Source organism: Drosophila hydei, unplaced genomic scaffold, assembly GCF_003285905.1.
Source record: "Drosophila hydei strain 15085-1641.00,03,60 unplaced genomic scaffold, DhydRS2 tig00000063-arrow-pilon, whole genome shotgun sequence".
Taxonomy (NCBI): Eukaryota; Metazoa; Arthropoda; class Insecta; order Diptera; family Drosophilidae; genus Drosophila; species Drosophila hydei.
Genome location: NW_022045657.1, coordinates 3,425,255 through 3,445,820, shown reverse-complemented (window position 1 = coordinate 3,445,820; position 20,566 = coordinate 3,425,255). Strand labels below are relative to the sequence as shown.

Here is a 20,566-nt window from a genome sequence, read left to right as displayed (position 1 = left end):
GATTTAGCGGAATTTTTATGCACACAATAAATTGAACAATTAATGGATAAAAAGTACTTAGAACTTCCGAATGATACGTAGCGCAGTAAAGTGCATATGTACAGAGATATATGTATTAACCACATACACATACATATATGGGAAAATTATATAGTAGTTTGCAAACGATAAGATTAAATAACAAAACAAATGTAGCAGACAGCCATTGTGTACGTTTGAGCTACGAGTACATATTTTTATATATAACAATATACGACCTTATATACATATATCTAGCAGACACTTTAATTGCTTGACAAAAGCGTCAGCCACAACAATTGTTACATGTGTTTGTTGATATTTGCCCATTGTACTCTAGCTCGGAATTAGAACACGCTGGCAAAGACAATAAAAATATGTGCTTAAATTACAAACAGATGCTGCCAATTAAGTATAATGGCAAATTATTTATTAATTATCCATGTTTCCGGAGCTCTTAATATAAATATGTAACTATATATATATATACATATTTTTTGATTCATTAAATATTAGAATTCAGACAGAAAGCTTGGCTGCTACCCTAGAGTACTTAAGATCTTTATTGAAATGTTGAATCACGTCGATCTGATTGATAATTTATCCACCTTCCTATAATCGATAAGAATCGATATTCTAGCTAGTTAGCTCAAAAATACTTGGAAGTCGAACTTTAAATAGACTAAAAATATTTTCAATTCCGCATACGTTTTCCCATTGCCCCAAGTATGTGTGTGTGCATATATGTGGAGCTGTGTATATATGTATATAAGCTAGAAAAGCTGATATTAGAGAGCTCTGTTTTATCTAGACTATGAAGTAAACATCCTTAGATAAGTAGAAAAATGCTTGCATTCGTTAGAGATATTCCTTTTCAACATCATTGCACTTTATTTATATTGACTCTGCATTAGTAGATCTTTAAACTAGCACACATTAATTATTATAGATATACATTTTGTATATCATATAAACATATATTACGTATAGCTCTATAAATTATATGGCAAACTTGTGTTGGGTTTGCATTAATATTTTTTTATTTTATGTTTGTTGTAAATTAAATTAACATTTATTACGTTCCGTTCGTGTCTCTTAACATAGATTATTTGTATCAAAAAAACGTGTATGGATACATGTGCGTTATATAGATTAGCTTTCATCTGATATATGTTAGACTTTAACACTAGATTATGCAACAGAAAAATAAATATGCAGTCAGGGCATATTTGATTTCTTTCAGGTATCTTAATTCGTTTTTAATCTGTGCACTGTGGAGCAAATTTCATAATAAACTTAAAATATATTTAAGAAATTTTTAAATATTTTGAAAATGGTAAAATTCTGTAATTTTATATAGGCTACTCGCTTTCCCCATCATTTAACATTAGCAAACATATATACAATAAATTGTTTAAGGTTTAATGTACAAGGATATCGAGAATTTGTATAATGTATTGATAAATATATATTTTTACTTATATTTTATTTCATTTTGTTTTTAAATTTATTACATATACTTTGCTCCACTGTGCACTTAGCCATCCGACAAATTTTAACTGACATCATTTTGGTTAATTTATTTATTTTTCGTGTTATATTTTGTTATTGCTTGTTGCTTTCGTGTAATGTTCGTGCTCTTCTACGTGACATTTGTAATTTATGTGCGCTGCACAACACTGTTCAGCTCTAACGGTAAGCCGCCTGAAATAAAATAAAAATGGCAAAAAGAAATTGTATTTAGTAAAACATAAGAGGTCATAGAAATATATATAATCTATACATGTTTATTATATATATAAATATATATAGTTTATATATGCATATATATATATTTTATATATTATAGATAATATATGCATATAAGCTTTAATTACTTAATTGTAGATCAAACGATTCATTTAATCGGGCTAATCGACAGTGTCAGAAGGAAGGAGAAATGGAGGAGGCAGAAGTGTAAAGAGAGGCAGACAGAGAGAGAGGGAGAGAATGAGAAAAGAGAGTGAATTGACGTCTGTTTACTCTTAAGCTTTAAGCGATTTTATTTCTATTTTTAGAATTTTCAATTAAATTTACTGTTACTTTTATACGCGAACTCTGTGAAATCGCAAAAGGCAAAATAGAAAACAAAGTAAAAAATGAGAGAAAAAAAAAGAAAAAATCAAATTCAAAAACACGTCTGGAATTAATTTTTTGCCGCCGTTCGCTTTTGCGTTTTCTAAAATGCGCAATTGGCGGACGTCTAAATGCGTATTTCCACTGAATTTATTTAAACATTTGTGCTATATACGATTCTTGCTAATAGTAATGTATATAAAACTATATTTATTTGTCTTTTATGGTTGGCGCGAGATGCCAACAGTTTACCTTGAGATGTGTGAGAGTTATTTGAAGGATATTTTGATATAGACGAGTGTGAAAAAGATTTAAAATGCCATTTAGAAACACTGGAAATGTGCTTAAGAGTGTTGGAAAACAACAACTTGTTAACCATATTTTGGGAGGACATCAGAAAAGTTCACTTTATACAATTTTTGAAGCTTTTTGCGATAAGATATAGTCAAATTAATCGAAAGCTGAAATTTGCCATCATTTATATTGACACTTAATACAGCCGGGCTGTCTGAAACTTTATTATAATAGAACAGCGACAAATTGAGCCGGCGAATGATAGCGAATGTGTTACGTGAGTAATCAGAAAAACTGGCCCATAAGCATGCCCCTGCACAGTCCCGATGCGAACCTTATCGGGCAACCGCAACGCCTGACCGTGAAGCGGGCGAACTAATCAAGAATATATATGTATATATATATATATATATATATATATATATATATATATAGATACACGGCGAAATGCCTTAAATGTAGTTCTACATAGTAGGTGTGTGTGGGCCCATTAGGCAATCGGCTACCATATAATCAGCTAATCATCTAAGCTGACGCTCTCGACACCAGATCGAGAATCAATCCAATTTGTATTCTACATCATATTTTGGGCACTGACTCATGCCACAAACTTCCGTTGCGAAAAAGAACGCGTCTAACGTAACGTAATGTGTTTTGGACTGTGTTTATGCGGCCCTGCTACAGTGGATATATGCATATGAAGACCATAAAACAAACAAACAGGGGCGGTTGGGGGGTCGGGGGAGAAGGCGTTGCTATATGTTAAATAAACAAACAAGGGGAAAAGCTAAAAGAAACGCCTAAGAAACTGAAACAATTTTAATCGTTTCCCGTTCGACGCTAAAAATGATGGAACTTTTACATGTACAGTGAATAATCTAGATGAAGGAAATAAGAAACCAATTGAAATATTCGGCGCTTTACTAGTTTTAGTTTCACTTCTCGGTCAGCTGCCTAAATCAACCAGAATACAAACAAACTTTCTAGCGAAGTTTTCTAGATCTTTTTCGAACAATCGTAGACTGGTTCACTTCTATGAGTGTCTACTGTAATTGAATGCACGTCAAAGGCTGCCACACCCAAGACCAATAGCAATTTGGCTCGACTTTATGGCCCACCACCAGCTACTCACCTACTGGGCCTTTGGCTGGTGGCACACTGCCCTGTCCGGCCGCTCCTCAAAGCACGTAGTTGCGCTGCTTCTCGACGGGCAGCGTGCGATTGGCAAAGGAGACAATCGCTGCTGCGGGTTGGGCGACCGTTAGCTCGCAGAAGACATGGCACTGATTGTCCTTGGAGCTGTGCGATCGGCGGGCGACAAAGGCGAAGATGGTCTTCTTGTCGGCTTCGTTTCCATTGTTGTTCCACGTGCGACTCTCCGGATCGATGGCACAGTGGGAGATGACATCGGCCGTGTAGTGCTTGCGGAAGAACTTCTTGCGTGTGTTGTCCGTCAGCGTGATGCCCTGTCCGGTGACCTTGAAGTGCACCTCAGTGGGCGTCGGCAGCGACTTCTGGGCGTACATCTGCCGAATGGCCTTGCGTATGGCCTCGTTGCCAGTCAGCGACTCCGTATCGCAGCTGTAGAGCCACAGCACATTGGTCGCGGCACCATGGTTAAGCAGTTGCTGCTGGGCCGGGTTGGTGGCAGCCAGAGTGGGCACTATATCCGCATCGGGTATGCGCAGCAGGCAGGGCAGCGCCAGCTTGTTTATGGAATGCTCATAGATCAAGGCCGAGAGCGAGGTAAAGGTGGGCTCGTTGTCGCAGCCCTTCAAGTGGACGCCGCGTTGAGTCGGCTCAATGAGAAAATGACGCACCAGCTCCTGGCTGCCCGCCGGCGGCTGAGCTACGCGCAACACCAGACCATAGGCATTCGCATAGGTGGTGGAATCACGCACCAGGAAAGTGCCCGGTGGTGCATTCATCAGCAGCGCTATGGCATCCTCTCGAGAGAGCATCGGCTTATACCAGAACTTGGCCGAGTTGCGGGCAAACTTCACCAAATCTGCTGCCACCTCAAAGGTGGGCGAGGGCGCTGAGTTGAGACGCTGCCGATTCGTGGCCATTGTCTGGTATATGGACTCGGTGGTGGGTGAGGCGCGTTGCAAGGTGCTGCTGCCAAACGGTGTGCGTGGCGTGACCGGAAAAGCGGGCGTCTCTGGCCGGCTAGTGGGACTGGGCGTTAGCAGGTAATCCGTCTGCTGCTGATGCTGCTGTTGATGCTGTATCTGTAGCTGATGTCCATTGTTATTTGGAGCAGCTGCAGCCGTGTTGCGTTTCGTGCTGATCGCATAAATGGGCGACAAATCGCGACGGCTGCGCGTATGCGTCTCGAGATGCAGCTGGTTCTGGCCATAAATGTGCGCCTGCTGCTCCAACTGTGGCTCTGCGAGCTGTTTGTATGTCACTTCCATTGGAGGTCGTTCCAAGCTGTTGTAATTGTTGTAGCTGTTGCTTCTGCTGATGTTGCGGCTGCTGTTGTTAATTGTGTGATAATTGCGTTCCACAATTGTGGACTCCAAGCGCCGACTATTGCCACCGATCGCACCATCCGGCACATCCATATCCTGTCTAAATTCTATATTCCGTGTAGTGTAGGGCGCTGACGCTGGCGCTGGCGCTGGCAGCGAGCTGCGATCGTGAATATCGTTCAAATTTAGATTGAATTCAAAATCATAATTGTATTTGTTGTGGTTGGGGCCGTTGCTTTGTCGTCGCTGTGGCGGCGTGGGCGGCACACGTGCCGTAGCACGTTCCAATTCACGTTCCAATTCACGCTCCTTTTCACGCAGTCGAAACTCGCTGTAGACTTTGTCACGTCGCTCGCCCAGCAGTTGCTCCAAATCGACCCGCGGCGGCGTTACACCCGCTGCCGACCCATAATGATAGGTATTCGATATGGTGGTATTTGTATTCGAACCATTTGTGTTGCCATTTGTATTTGAACGGCTGCCGCCTAGTGTTTTGCGCACCAGCAGCGGGCTGGTTAAACGTGGCTGCGGCTTTATCATATCACTGCCCGTACTGCTGCTACTATTATAGTTATTATTATTATTATTATTATTGCTGATATTGTTATTGCTGCTCAATCCAAAATCGAAGTCGAGAAAACTATCGGCGCGCGTCGGTGTTGGCGTTTTGCGCAGCGGCGTCGCTGCTTTGGCATTACCATAGCTAAAGGGCAATGAGTTTTCGCGCGCGTGATAGGGTATACCATTGCCGTTGCCATTATAGTTTTTATGGTAATTATTGTTATTATTATTCGTTTGGCTATTATAGCTATAGCTGGTGTGGTATTTGTTGCTATCCGTGGATACGGCAGCGCTATCTTCGTACGCCGACCGCATAGTTTCGCGAATTCCGAACGACTGATTGAACATGGAGAGACCCCCAGGTTCACAGCAGAGAGCCAGACACACATACATGCATGCAGCAGCCAGCAAGCCAGAGCGCGTAAAACGTAAAAAAATAAAAGTTGGCGTTGGCGTAAGCTCAAACAAGCACACACGCGGTCTCTCTCTCTCTCTCACTCTCACGTGTGCTCTCTTGCTGGTCAACTATTGAATCCGTTTGAGTTGTTGTTATGCCTACGTGCAAGTGCACAGTGCTACAATGCTTACCCTCGACGCTACATTGTTACTTGTTGCACTGAGTGAAATAATTAAAATACTATAAATAATACTGATAAAAACAATAAATTATGTATGTTATCACTTTAAATTGTTTATCATTTTGTATGTATTTTTATATGTCTAATTATATCATAAAAATCGAATATTTTATGTATATTAACCCACTGTACTCTTCGCGAAGAAACACACACACACATATATATACATATATATGTTCACAAGCACTGTACGTTGGCGTCTTCAACAGACTTAGAGAGCAGAAAAATTTAGCAAGAGAGAGGGAGATAAAAAATGTTATAGTGCGAACTTTGCGACAGCAACGTACGGTGATGTCATCCCCCCACAATATTATACACACACATTTACACTACATACGTATACGCAGGCCGTTAATCACAACAAGAGATCAACACAGATACTCATTCACTACTTATTCGATCGGCACTCACTCTCACTGCTGCTCTCCCATTCAGAATTTAAGCTGCTTCTCTCTTTCTCTCTTTTGCCGAGTGTGCGCTCGTATGCGCATGTGTGTGAAGATTTTGTTGTAAATTGTAAACAAACATTTGGAACGTTTTTAGCATGAAAATACGTCTTGTTGAGTGCCCCCCTCAAAACTAGGCATCCCCGTGGCCTATCGACAATGGAAACCACGCACGTTTTTTCTTTCGACGTTCTTCAATCCACTTTGCATCAATTGAATGCCGCCGCCAACATTTACTGCGCTGCCTTTGGACTCCAGCCAGCCATCTGTTCTGAAAGGGTTGCCATTGTATAAGTGAACAAAATAAATAAATAGTACACAGAGAGGAGACTTATCAGCGCTACATTTTGATTGATTTTATCAATAAATTGCGGTCTATTTTCATTTCAACATTAGCCCAGTCTCATGTTGCTTTCTCAGTGAACTTTTGTGGCCGCCACACACACACGCCAATAGACACTCACACGCACACTTATAAAAACGAAGACAAAGCGGTGGCATCTTTTTGATTTCTCACATTTTTCTTGTAGAAAGTGGAGAAAATTGTAAGCGCACCTTTTGTGGGCACAACAACAAGCAGCTAAACCAACATCCAACTAACAACAAACAAGAAACAACAACAACAAACATTGGCAAACGAAGCGATAATATTTTGTTGCTTGTGACGTCAGCAAATGCAAAATCTTTTCTTCAAAATGCAAAGCCGCAGTTGACGCCAGAGACGCTGGCAGCGCAAGCTGCCTGCATTGTAACTGTGGGTGGTTTGAGGTCATAGTCAGTGTTACATGCCTCCCACACACACATAAGCATACTTACACGCACACAAACACACAGCAGAAACCAACCAGTTACATTGCTCTCTCGCTCTCTTTCGATATATTCGTGAGCGCAACTCGTTTACCTTTTCGCGCAGCTTCGAACATCTGTTGTTATTGTAGTTGCCATTATTGTTGTTTTTGGCAATTTTGACAGACAGCAATGCCATGTGGAATGTATATATAAATGTATGTGAGTGTCTGTGGGGGAAATGCCCAGCTAGGCAATCCATATGTTAAGATATCTTCAAATTGCGCATACAAAGATCGTCTCAATTGGTTCTGAAACACCGAAATTGTGTTTCATTGTTATTAAATTGCAGCTGTGAATTGTTTGCATTCACAATGTTCCGGCCAATTAGATGCAAAGCTGGAGGTCGCGCCATCAGTTGACACGCATGAGCATGCGTGTGTGTTTGTCTGTGTGTGTGCATTAATATGGAGAATCCTTGAATTAAAGTTTTGTGCATAAAAGTGAGATAAATTAAGCTTAGAGAGCAAATAAATTGAATTAATTGCAACGATATTTTTAGAGACGTTTCACAAATGTAATTTTATTTCAATAAACAAATACATTTTTGTATATGTATTTATGGGCGTTTCGTTTGCTTGTCTTTTTTATTTTAAATTGATTGTTGTGTCTTTATTATTGTAAAAGCGATATTGTTTGGAAAAGTGAACTCTAATTACTAGAAATTATTTATATATATATACATATTTATTTATATACCAACGAAATCCTAGGGTATTAAATGAATTATACTTATTGAATTTTAAAAAGAGTCCACAGGCTCCACAGTTCATTTTCACTGCTGACCAACCAGTTATAGCAGTCAGAATATGTCAGCTTGCAATGGTTGTCGCATTCGCTAAGCCGTGACACTGCTGTGGAACCTAAGTGGCTAATGTGACTTAGCTAAAAACGTATATCGAGCGTATTTTTCAGTTGGGGCCATTAAATGATCTGACAATGGGTCGTTATCCTGGCAAATATTTAAATGCATTGTTTACGTGAGACGTGCCCTTTATGAGACTCTCATGCTTATCTCATGGGATACCGCGCCGCGCTTTCCTCGCTCACATGCGGAATGCTCGGGCATATTCGAGTGATTAATGCAGCCAATGTTCGCTAGAATCCCTATGTGGAGGCCTGGCTAACTCCAAACGTTGGGGCGTAATTAAACTTGATTAATTGCTGAGTCTGCATAAAGGTAAAAATCGGCGTGCGCAAGATAACGGAAAACGGCAAACGGAAATGGAAATTAATTAATATGAAAACTCAGACAATGCGCAAAAGCTTTTCCTTCGTCTTCAACGGCAACGAGGCGCTAATACCCTGGAAGTTCTGCTTTCTCAACCGTTTCATAGGTGCATCGTTCGTTATTTATTTTATATAGCGTTGCTTTACACTTTACCGCGCTTTCAGTTTATTTCGTTTTCCCCCTAATTTTGCACCTGCTCCAATTAATGTACCTGGCGCATGAGGCAAGCCTTGAAATCGTTGGCATTTTTCGTGTCCTTAACAATTCCATAATCAGCAAACAAATAAATAAACAGCTGAAAAAACGCGGTTTGTGTTACCTTTTGCAGCTCTTGCGTTTTACTCCTGTTTTTCTGGTCCTCAAAAAGCCGTTTCATTCTAGCTTGGCACGCAATGCTGTGAATATGTTAATATATATATATATTTATGTATATGTATATATATATATTAAATCAAAAGAAGTCTTTTGTTGCGCAAACCAATTGAAATAGATTTATTAGAGCTTAAGGCACTTTGGTCAAAGTTTCTATACTAATCGATATCATTTTCATCGAATCGATAACAATTCAACTGTCAGTGGTAAAAATACTACTCAAAATTTGTTTAATGCTAATCAATTTAACATTAAAATAAATATTAGGGCCATATCGATTGGCTTATATTGGCTTATTGGCACCATAGAAATATATTTATTCTAGATCAGACTAAATAGTCAAGTCGATTGAGCACTTAAGGTTCATCGATCTGAATATATAAGAGCTTGAATTATTCAAAGAGCTTGCTGATAAATTTTGTATGCATTAATTGATAATAATCAATCTCTTGTTTCCATCGCACATATTCAAGTCGCTTATTTATGCTATTATATTCATATGATATACTTTAAAAAGTTGAAGTATCCGCATTTAGATTATCTGTATATTTGCGCAAAGTTTCTTGTTTCATTCTTCCATAATCGAAGATAGCAAATTGATTTTCATTCTGCTTTATATTTTTTCTTAAAATAAAAATTAAAATTTTAGAAGTTACTCTATTCGTGGATTTGTTTTAGTCGGTCACTCCCGACTAGAGCAGGCCAATCGTGCGATACTTTTTTGCTGCCTATCATCGATTCCCGTTAAGTGCATAAAACTATGCACTGAAAGCTCTGCCGATAGTTTGAAAAGTAAGTTATCGATTAACGGATGTTGCATGCACTGCATTCAGTTTGGCAACCAGTGTTGGCAAACGCGCTGCGTAGTGGACGAAACCTGTCAAGTGAAATGAGAATGCATAAAAACGGTATCCAATTACTGCTGCGCTTTGTGATTTTATTTCTAAGATCACTTTTGAGGTTTATGTAAGTTCGATAGAGAGAGGGAAAGAGACAGACAGACGGAAAGAGAGGGAGAAAGAGAGCAAAGTTATTTGTAATATTTTGTTTATTTTCTGTAGCACACACATAACGAAATCAATGGCTAATATCAAGGACGCAGTATTTGCCGATTACATGGCCACGACGAGTGGCTCGTCCGCCGGCCCTCGAGTGGTCGAGGGGACTAATTTGTTGGTTAACTATTTGCCGTTCGACATGCAGGAGCGCGAGCTGACCAAGATGTTCAAGAATTTTGGGCAGCTCAAGCAGGTGAAAATCATACGAGATGCGGAAACGGGCGCCAGCCATTGCTATGGCTTCGTTAACTACATGAACTCGGGGCAAGCCCATTTGGCTCTGATCTCGGTGAACGGGCGCCAGGTGCGCGGCAAGAGACTGAAGGTGTCGTTTGCCCGTCCCGCCTCTGCAGACATTAAGAATGCCAAGCTCTACGTGGCCAATTTACCAGTGGACTACGACGCAGCCAAGGTGCACGCCCTTTTCGAACGTTATGGCAAGATACTTGACCTAAACCTACTCAAGGATCGCTTCACGGGTCAATCACGTGGCGTTGCCTTTGTGCGCTACGAGCTAAGATCCGCGGCTGATTTGGCAATGTCGGCCATGAATGACTTCTTGCTGGTTGATGGCCACCTGCCGTTGCAAGTCAAGTTGGCCAAGCGGCCCATGAGTTGGGAATTGCCTAAGAATATGCTCCAGGATCATGACCAGCCTGGTCAATCTGTGGAGCCACAGGCCACGAAACACCTATTGATGGAGACGTCCTCGACTGATGTTTCACTGCACTCGGAGAAGGGCGACATAAAACAATTCAAGCGTCCAATGTGCTTCAGATTTGGCCAGATGGAGAATTCTACAGCTGATTCAACAGCTCCATCAAAGCCATCTACATTTGGCGACTATAATTTATTGATGAATGTCAACTTTGGGCAGGGTCGCAAGGTCACAGTCGTGCCCAAGGACTCGCCGGACCTAGCTACAACAAATCAACAAGACCAGGCCAAATCCCCAGATGTGCCATCGAAGTGGACAAACTCTTCATCAGATTACGGACTAGCAGGAAATAGTTTTGATAACACAAAGAACTTTAAGAAAAACTCGACATTACGTCACGCCATGCTCTACAAATTTCCCTCGGGTCACAAGACCAAGGATTTGTCAGCGCCCACGCTTAAGCAGTGTGACTCTTCGTTTGACTATTCCTGAACTCACGGAAAACATACTGAAGACCAATTCAAATGAAAATTACACATTTAGCAGGTTAATTCCAAAAACCTTTGTCAGATTTCAGTAAATTTTTAATAAACTTTCAATCTTTTTTTAGTAATTGTTAATCTTGCTATATATATATCTATAAGAGCTTCAGCTTGGATTTCATACGGCACAGCTTTCGGGGTATATTTCTAGGATGAGAAGTATGTTCAGAAGTGCAGCTTGGACGGGGTTCCGGGTATCGCCGAGTCGGGCATTGCTGACTAGAACTTACCCGTTAGGCATACATATTTATATAGGCCTAAGTTAACATTTATATGAATGTGTGTGGGTCTACCTATGCTTTGGACACGGCTCAGATGCTAGACACATGAGGCATATAGCTGAAGCTTAACATTTTCTTTAACGTTTTTTGTTTTATAAATTTTAAGGTATTCCTTATCTGCTGCTCTTATCTCCCTCTCTTCTCTCTCACTTTCTCTCTTATGTGAACATCCTTTCCAGGCAAGCCACGCCCACACGTCAAATCCGCAAAAATTAACATCTTTATTATGCTGAGCTAACCAAACCCAAGAAGCTCACCGCCTGAAGGCATCCTCCGCTTTGGTTTCACATGAATGCGACTGGCTCCAGTGTACGATACACATAGTGAAAACAAAGGGCGCGTAAATATCTGAGGATCGCTGTCGAAAATAAGAAGTAAAATAAAACCAAAAAAGGAGCCACGAACGTAGGTGGGAAACAAGTGAATTGAAAATTATTCCCAATTCGTTTGCTTTTCTCATTATAATTGAGGCGCGCATCGGGTATTGCGAGTGGCAGAGTTCAATTCTTAGTCTGGGGCTCCCCAACCTGAGCTTATTGCCCATGGGCAGGCAGATTTCACTTACAGATTTGTTTGATGTCCCTCCTGCCTGTTGCCTGGGTCCTCTTGCTGCCTGCCAATCGAGGTCGTATTCAGATTGAGACTAAGTTTGTAACATTCAATGGAAGTTGTGGAAGTTGTGGGCTTATGATACGTATATGAATAGCTTTAGACAGATATATATAGAATGTATATGTGTGAGAATCACAGAGAAGAGCACTTCGTAAGATCCTTCTCAAACTAAAAGAAGTATATGGGCTTCTGTGCATCTCTCATTTAATGTTAAGACTAGAAATTAAGTAAAGTGTATAATAAATATAAAACAGTTTCTGTTAGGGTATACGAGATTCGGCTAGCTATTTCAAAAAAGATCTCACATTCATGTTGTTTTTGAATGTTGGCCTTTTTTAATGAACTTGTGTTTGCTATAGACATATGCATAACACATATGTGATTTAGCTGGACAGATAACTGTTATGTAATCATTTGCATTGCATTGTCTGACAGCAGGTGCTTTGAGTGTTACCTGTTGCTGGGCAACGCAGCATTCGTTGGGTAGTTTTCTAAAAATAAAATTAAATCAAAATGAATCTTGCGGCTTGTTGTTTTAATATAAAAGAAGGAAAAGCCAAAGGAAAATAATAAATGATAAGAGGGAAATTTAATTTAATTTCATTTTGCACAAGAAAATGCAAATCAAATTTTCACTTCTTTGTTTATTTTTTTGGACGGAGCTCTTATAGTTAGGGTTGGATAGGAGTCTCAGGATAGCCCGTGCTGTAGGGTAGCCTGTGCAACCCTTTGATAAGCATATTATGCGCAGTGACCAGCATCGCTAAAACCTTTTTTCATTACATTTATTTCCTTTTTAGTCAGCTTTTTTCTTGTTTTCGTTTTCTTTTTGATATTTCATTTCATTTGCCGCATCGACATTTGTGGCATATTGTTTTGCACAACATCATTATGGACCGAAAAGGAGACGCATTGGCAAATTACAATATGAAATGATGCGGCAGATAGGGAGATCGAATCAAAGAAGCTTTTCGGCTGCTCTGCGTCTCTCTTAGAGCTTCTCATGGTGACATTTTTAATATTCATATATTTTTTTCTATAAATAAATTTTTTTTATATACTTCAATATATTCATGTTTCGTACATTCGCCGCTCTTTGCGCTTCTCAAAGCGGCGTATTTTGTGTAAATAATTTTGCTTGCTCTGTATTAATATGTTCTAATTCCAATTGTAATACGCCTATTATTATAAATTTAAGGCGTTGCTTTGCGCCTCTCTCAGCGCTTCTCAAAGTAGCATTTTCTTGTACTCTAATGATATTTATTTTATGTATTTGATATGCCTGCTCATTTGTCTTGCTTTGTCTGAGGAACATTAAGAGAACACAACCAAAATGTTGATGAAGCATGTAAACCAGCGCCTGCTCCTCCTGCTTCGTGTTTGCCTTCGCCTTCGTCTGCTTTTCCACACAGGCGGCACGTCAGGATAATTAAGAAATTTTTCAGTGCCCATTTGCAGACACAAAATGGTTTTGGTTGGGTCCTTGCCGGCGCAGAGGGGGCCCGTAGGAAGTGGCTAGCTCCATTTGTTTGGTGGTGCGAGTTCCGTAATCGAAATAAATGAAAATTGATTGAATTCCATTAGACGACCAAGGCCGACGGACAAGCCGCCTGCAACTCAAATTAGGCGGAAACTAATGAGCCATGAGCATTACGACAGACCCAATGTACACTTTCGTACATGAACTGAGCTTGCGGTCAACTATCAATGTGCCTGTTAGAACTATGCGGCCCCTCGTTGAAGAGACCGTCTGACATCATGTGCTTCATTAAATCTGGGAGGGTTGGCAATTGAACGTCGAAAAATATCGGGAAAAAATCGTCCTGAAATGATGCGACAATAAGCAGTTGAAGAGTCACTAATAGTTGAGTCCACAAAGCATGCTGCGGGCATTAGCTGAGAATGGATTGGCATCGGATACCAGAAGGCAGTCAGCTTTCATAGGGTCTTACTGATTATGTTGATGTGAATAGAGCAGGCGAGCTACAATTATAAACTATAACTAGTTAGATTTTGGTAGCAGGTGGCAATAGTTTTATAGTCAAGCAAAGGCCCTTTGTAGCTGGTGGCAATACTTCTCTTACCTCAAATCTCTTAGCTGTGACGGATATCCTGGCAAGCTGGTTATCCTGTTAACTTACAGCAGAATTGAGGAGGTTTAACTTGCAACGAAAGCGATCATTAATAAGGCTCGAGTCAGTGTTGAAGCTATCTCCATATATCCATATTCTGCTGTACAGTTGTTTTTTGTTAGGTGGCAACACTGGTAGACAACTGGAGGCAGCTTTAAGAGCTAACAGCAGCAGTTGGAGTCATTGGTAAAACTTCCACAGGGGTTTTGTCCATACCTTGCTTAGCTAAGGCAAGATCCTCAGCAGCAGATGGCAGCACTTTGAAGCTGAAGTCAAGATCTTCAGTAGCAGATGGCAGCACTGCTAAACTCAAGTAAAGAGCTGCCTAGCCCACAGCTCAAGTCAATTCCGAGTTCATTGGGCTTTCGCACGTTTCGGCCAGCTGATTCTCAACTTACTCCATTTCTGGCAGGGATTGAGAGCGCACTCAAGCGGGAGTCAACAGCGCGCCGTGACAAGATTGTCAGAACCGTTCCTTCGTCCGTGCGTCCATCAAATCAGTGCAACGCATGCGTGCAACATTCATCATCGTCAGTGGCAACACACGCCAACAGATTGTTGCAACATATTTTATGTACCCACCCTGGCCATGCCGCCCACTTTGAAGATTTTTTCAATTTTTAGCGAAAATTACATCATCATTTATGCTGAATGAGATTTTTTCCATTTTTTTGCCGCCTTGTGAATTATTAAAAAATTTCTTTGTCAACAAATCACTTGGTTCGGGCACCGTTAGGTTAGCTTGACTAAATAAGGTGCGGCCCCTCACCTACCCCAAGCATAACACACACTCACACACACTCACAATTTACATTAGCTCCCCAGTTTGTGTGTATTTGGGAAAATTTAAAAACGTCGCAAACAAATTTGTTAACGCTGAGGGTTGTTACACTTGGGAGGGTTGCCAAACAGCCCCAACTACCTACAAGCGTAATCCCCCCTACCCTCAGCTCCACACCCGCTCTCCTCTCATCTCACATCCAGCCCGATGATGTATGACTGCCAAGGTACAAAATCGTTTTCAAACATAATTTTGTTTGTCTGACACCTATGCGAAGTCGCATAAATCCTCAGCTTAAAGCTATGTGCGGCTTAAAGCTGTAGCTTAAACGTATTTGTACCCTGTAATTTTTGAAATAGGTGCCTACGGCTGTTTTTAAAAAATATATATTTTAAAAAGTTATTTTTAATCAATAAATATCGAACTTTAATAATTGAGCATAACTGTTAAATATAATACAATAAATTGATATTTTTATTTATAAATTAATTCTGATAAAGAAAAGTGATACATTTGAAATATAGTAACGATATTTATCGATTTCTTCAACCAATATTTCGTAGTTCCCACTACAGCAATAAGAACTTTTTTAAGACATTCTTGTCCTGCTTGAAAGCTCTCTTAATTCTGTATAAATATTGAAATTGATGGACAATAAATCGATAATAAAATAAAATTCTTTATTTTTGGCATTTATGAATTTATATTTCAGCAAGACTATTCATATATATTTACAGGGTAGGTGCTAGTGCAAATAGATTAGATTACAGCACGCTTCTATAACATTTTTGTTCTTGGTCGCCCTGTGGCAGTCGTTGACAAATTCAATAATTTTTCCCATTACTGGCGACATTTTTGTGGGCTTGTTTTTGTCTGACGAGCGAAATTGATTGACACCGAAAGAAAAGGCCTCAATTTGTGTGTGTGTGTGGGAGGCTAAATTTAATTTCACCCACACAGTCGCAAGAAATCGACACCTGCCGACAGACGCCGGAAAATAATCAAAATAAAATATGGATTTTTCCTTAACTTTGTTCGCATTGCCTTTAGGCAACTGCGAAAGGAAAATATGTAGAGCCGCCTTAAGTGGAGTCTACCAAAGACCAATTTGTCTTGCCCGAAGTGCGTGTGTGTGAATGTATGTATATATATATATTTGAGTGTGTGCGTCTGATAGCCCGTAGTTTTAAGCTCCCCAACAAACAAGCGGAAGTTTGTCTGTGGGGCGCTGCCCGAGGGGGCATTTGAGCGCTAATACTTGAAAATTTGTGCAAAGGCTTTTTGGAGTTAGCATTTGCCGTCAGATAATACAGCAAATCTGCTTTTCGTCATCCCAATGGGGCGTCTAGTGCCACGCCCAGGTGTGTGCGATAAGTCCATTTGCTAGTTACATTCCCATAAAGGACTCGCAGCGCTGACGCTTGCAAAGTTATGTGTGCTTAATCCTTTCAGCTTGAGTTGAATGCCACGATGCGTTCATATACGAAGTCATATGTCTAGTGGGAAATTTAATCATAAGCTTTAGATAAAGAAAATCATATTGCTATCTTAAGAATTATTCAGTATAAAAGTAAAGCCTATTATATGTGTTTCTCGAACTACCTAAAACTTAACGTAAGTTATGTACCCAATAAATTTTGTTCAGCGCCTGCAAACACCAGAAGTTTGAAGATATATGTAAGTATGTACAAATGTTTGCAATGTTAAGGAAACCGCAAATAATTGCAACTTCGATTGGATTTGCCGATTTGCCGAAAAGTAACAGGGCAAATGGAATGCAAAGCTATAGAACTGGAGAACTGCAGACACAACACGCCCATTGCCCATTGCCCATTTCAATAATGTTGCAAACATACAGACGTGCCCCAAAACTATTCGAAAATAGTTTCACACAGTTCGATGGAGCTAACAACCGACATAAGTATACAAAGCGAAGAAGAATGGAAAAAATTGTATTATTGAACTGCAATAAATTGGAGTTGAGCGCAAAGTAAGACAAAGCTAAGTAAGAATTAAGTTCTGCATGCAGTGGAGATACCCTGTATACAATTTTTCATATATATTCATTATATATGTTAAGTATTTTCATGTAATATGATGCAATGTTCATAAAAATAGTAGTGCGACTGAACAATAAATATTTTGTTTTTTTTGTAATGCAGCACTAATATATTCATGAACACAACTATATATAGATCGAAGATCTATATAAATTAAAGATACCCTGTATATAAGTTTTTAAAGATATTTAATAAATTAATATGGTAGTTAGTTATTTTCATACAACATAAAGCAATGTTCATACAAATAGTGCTGCAATCTCACTACTATTTTTATGAACAATGCTGCATATATAGATAAAGACATCCAGAAGTTGAAATAAAATACTTGAGTAAACGTTAAATGTTTTACAACACATATGCAACTAATGCCAGCTGAGAATATATAAATATGGCTATAATAAAGTGCTCATATCTGTGTTAACAGCACTCATGCCTGTTGCCTACGCCCACTTCGGCCTTGCGTTACACAGGGTATAGCCGAAATCAAATCGATACCAAAATGGGCAAAAGTTTTAATTACCCATAAAGATGTTGCTACACGAAACTAACGAAACAAGCAGCAAGTGCTAACAAAATGTTTTTGGGGAATTGTTGTGGGTAAAGACTTTTTCCGGTCTCGGTTGAGGCGTCCGGACTGTAATCAGGCGCAGTGAGGCAGCAACAGCGGGAGGAGCCGCAGTGGCTCATAAAGAGCATAAAGCATAAAATTGGCTAATACTTATTGGTTACGTACATAGCCCAGCCGGTAAATAGATTTCGTCCCTACCCCACCACACTGTAAACAAGTGAGCTCCATTGTGGAGCAAATATATTTTTTGGTATCCTGGCTTTTGACCATTTTGCTGGCCGCACTCGTTCAACAATTCTGCCAAATCAATGGCCAATAAGAAGTAGGCAACACAATTTCTGGTCAGTCATTTCGTTGTGGGCTGTTGAGCTGCGCAATTGGCGCTCCACCAGTGCCCACCCACTTGGCACTGTCTACCAGGCGCTGTGCACGCCCTCGAGATACTCGTATCTGTAGAGCTTCCGTTTTGCGGCCTTGTTGTGTTCTTTAGCTTGAGAAGTTAAGAATTCAATTGACCACAAAATCAAGATTATTATACGACCAGCAGCAGTCGAAGCCAAGTGTGACAGCAGCACCCACCGGCGGAACCGCGTCGACCCACTCCGTGTGGGTGGCCCAGAGCTTCCGACGGACGGAAGTGCTAGCCAGACGATAGATGACTCTCTGAGTGGGCTATTGAAGCTATGATGCGTGATTGGCTAACGAGTTGGGAATTATAAGATGACAGACAATAGAACTTCAGCTTAACTAGTAAACGATGCCTGGCCTTAAGAGCTAAGCGTAAAGATCTACACATTAGATAAACAGTTTGGTATTCAGACGTTTTACACTTCATATTTGATCACATAAGTTGTTTGGTAATTATACTAACTTGGTTATTTTTTGAAATAGAAGAATCCTTGGGATCGTTAAAACCTGAGTTAATATAATTTAAATAATAACTAAGATCTAAAACTTGACTTTAGTTTGAATGTGATTTTTCAATTAGGCACACATAAATAAATATCAATTGAATAGTTAAATAATGAGCGCAATTTATATTAGCTCTTAAAGAGATATTATCGTGCTCCTAATGTATTTGCTTCACATTCAAATCGTGCTCTGTTTGCTGTCTCATGTGACAAGCCGCACTCAATTAGCAAGTTTCACATTAGTCTCTGCTCATAACCAATATATTTATATATGTATATGTGTATATATTTGGTCTGTTGCCCCGACCGGCAGCGCGGTCAGTTTTGGTTAATTGAAAGTAAACAACGCAACGGGAAATGTTGGTCAAACACGCAAATACAACCCCTAAAAATTATTTATGTCTCATATATTGACCATTCATTTTGGCTTTTAACGCCAGTTGCAGGGTGCCTGGAGGGGCTGGGCGGGGTCGTGGGTGTGGGAGGGATGCGCATTGGGTGCGCCAAGGCGACAATTTATGAACTTATTCTAGCATTTAACATTTGTTTGGTTATGTCGAGGCGACGGCCGCTGATTGCTGGTGTCGCCTTGCACGGATATTTGTGAAATTGAATCGTCCTGCCCCGGCCGACTGCTACTTGCGGCTGTAACTTAATTAAGACTCAGCCAACTTTGGGTCGGGCCAACAGCAGCAACAACAATGACAACTGAAGCCAGTTCAGGCCAATTGACACGGTGACACCAGCGCGTGCTCCGAGTCGCAGTTGTCCTCTGCCATGCATATCCTGGATGTTTACATAACTCACAATTTCTTTGAACTATCAAGCAAATGGGCATGTTGACTACATCAGGCAGTCTGCTCTCAAGTCAATTAATACTAATTGTTTATACAGTAAAAGATTGCTAAGCATATCATTTAGGAATTTTAAGAACCGTTAACCTTAGCTTGCACCTTTATCAAAGTTATAGATTTGGCTAGGATAGATTACAAAGGCTCACAACTTGACTAATCTTAAGTTAAAGGTGGATAGAAGAAGCTTGGTAGATCGAAAGTTAGTTGATTTAAATATATTAATATATATTAAATATATTCTCTTTTTCTTTTTCATAGTAGATATCGATTTCCGTGTACTCTTCACAGAGCATTTGGAGTTCGTCTGAGCCGACTTGCCTTGCCTTTGCTCTCTCCTTTATGCCATTTCATGTTGAGGCAGCATAATTTTCAGGCATTTAGCTTGACCAGGCCGGAAGCATTTTGCTTAAATGTCTGGTCATTTGTAAATAGTTCGTGTTTCTTGGCCAACACTTGACGGAAATGAGCAAGAAATGAGCCACAGTCTGTTAGGGTGGTTGGCCAACGGCCAAGGGCCAAGGGCCAGTGCCCAGTGGCCAGGTGCTGGGGTGGACCACAAAAATGTCACGACTTTCACCTGGAATGGCTTTGGGTTGGGTGAAATTAGCACAACATTAAATTACACGATTTGGTCGCTCTGATAAGAGCCTATATATATATATATATATATATATACTCGTATATGACAAAATTCCTTTTGTTATGCCTGACATGAGTTATGATCTCGTGGTATTTGGGCTCTGCCGGGTGCTTTGCATATTTGATGCGCTTACTGGAATTTAGTTTAATAACCCGACTATATATTGTGTATGACTTAATACGCATTAATTAGGTCATTTATGACAAAGGTTTGTCATAGGGAAGAAACTGCCAGCAACAGAGTCTTATAATCGCTTCTGCTTGACTAGAGTAAGTAAATTAACAATTGCTTTACATTGAAGCCAGAGGATTAAAGGATATGCTAACCCAGCCAATAGAGAGTATAATAGAGTAAGCTAATTAGGTTATATAACGATTATATGCTCATGAGAGCGTTGAGACTAATATAAATTGCGATAGCCACAAGATTCGAACTGAGCTAGAGCTTAACATCCTGATTGGCAGTAAAGCA

At 40.1% G+C, this 20,566-nt stretch overlaps 2 protein-coding genes across 2 annotated transcripts; one reads left to right on the top strand and one right to left on the bottom strand.

Moving 5' to 3' along the window:
* Window positions 1–1,502: 1,502 nt before the first annotated feature.
* On the bottom strand, window positions 1,503–5,824 carry LOC111593339 (tensin). The gene is made up of 2 exons (XM_023306049.2): window positions 3,560–5,824; window positions 1,503–1,722 (listed from the first exon to the last, which is right to left on the bottom strand). Exon 1 carries the CDS (start codon window positions 5,808–5,810, stop codon window positions 3,606–3,608), a length of 2,205 nt encoding a protein of 734 aa, XP_023161817.2. The 5' UTR covers window positions 5,811–5,824; the 3' UTR covers window positions 1,503–1,722; window positions 3,560–3,605.
* A 3,998-nt stretch (window positions 5,825–9,822) lies between these two features.
* On the top strand, window positions 9,823–11,249 carry LOC111593337 (polyadenylate-binding protein, cytoplasmic and nuclear). The gene is made up of 2 exons (XM_023306047.2): window positions 9,823–9,961; window positions 10,057–11,249. The coding sequence occupies exons 1-2, from the start codon at window positions 9,885–9,887 to the stop codon at window positions 11,201–11,203; spliced, it is 1,224 nt and encodes a 407-aa protein (XP_023161815.2). The 5' UTR covers window positions 9,823–9,884; the 3' UTR covers window positions 11,204–11,249.
* The last annotated feature ends 9,317 nt before the right edge of the window (window positions 11,250–20,566 follow it).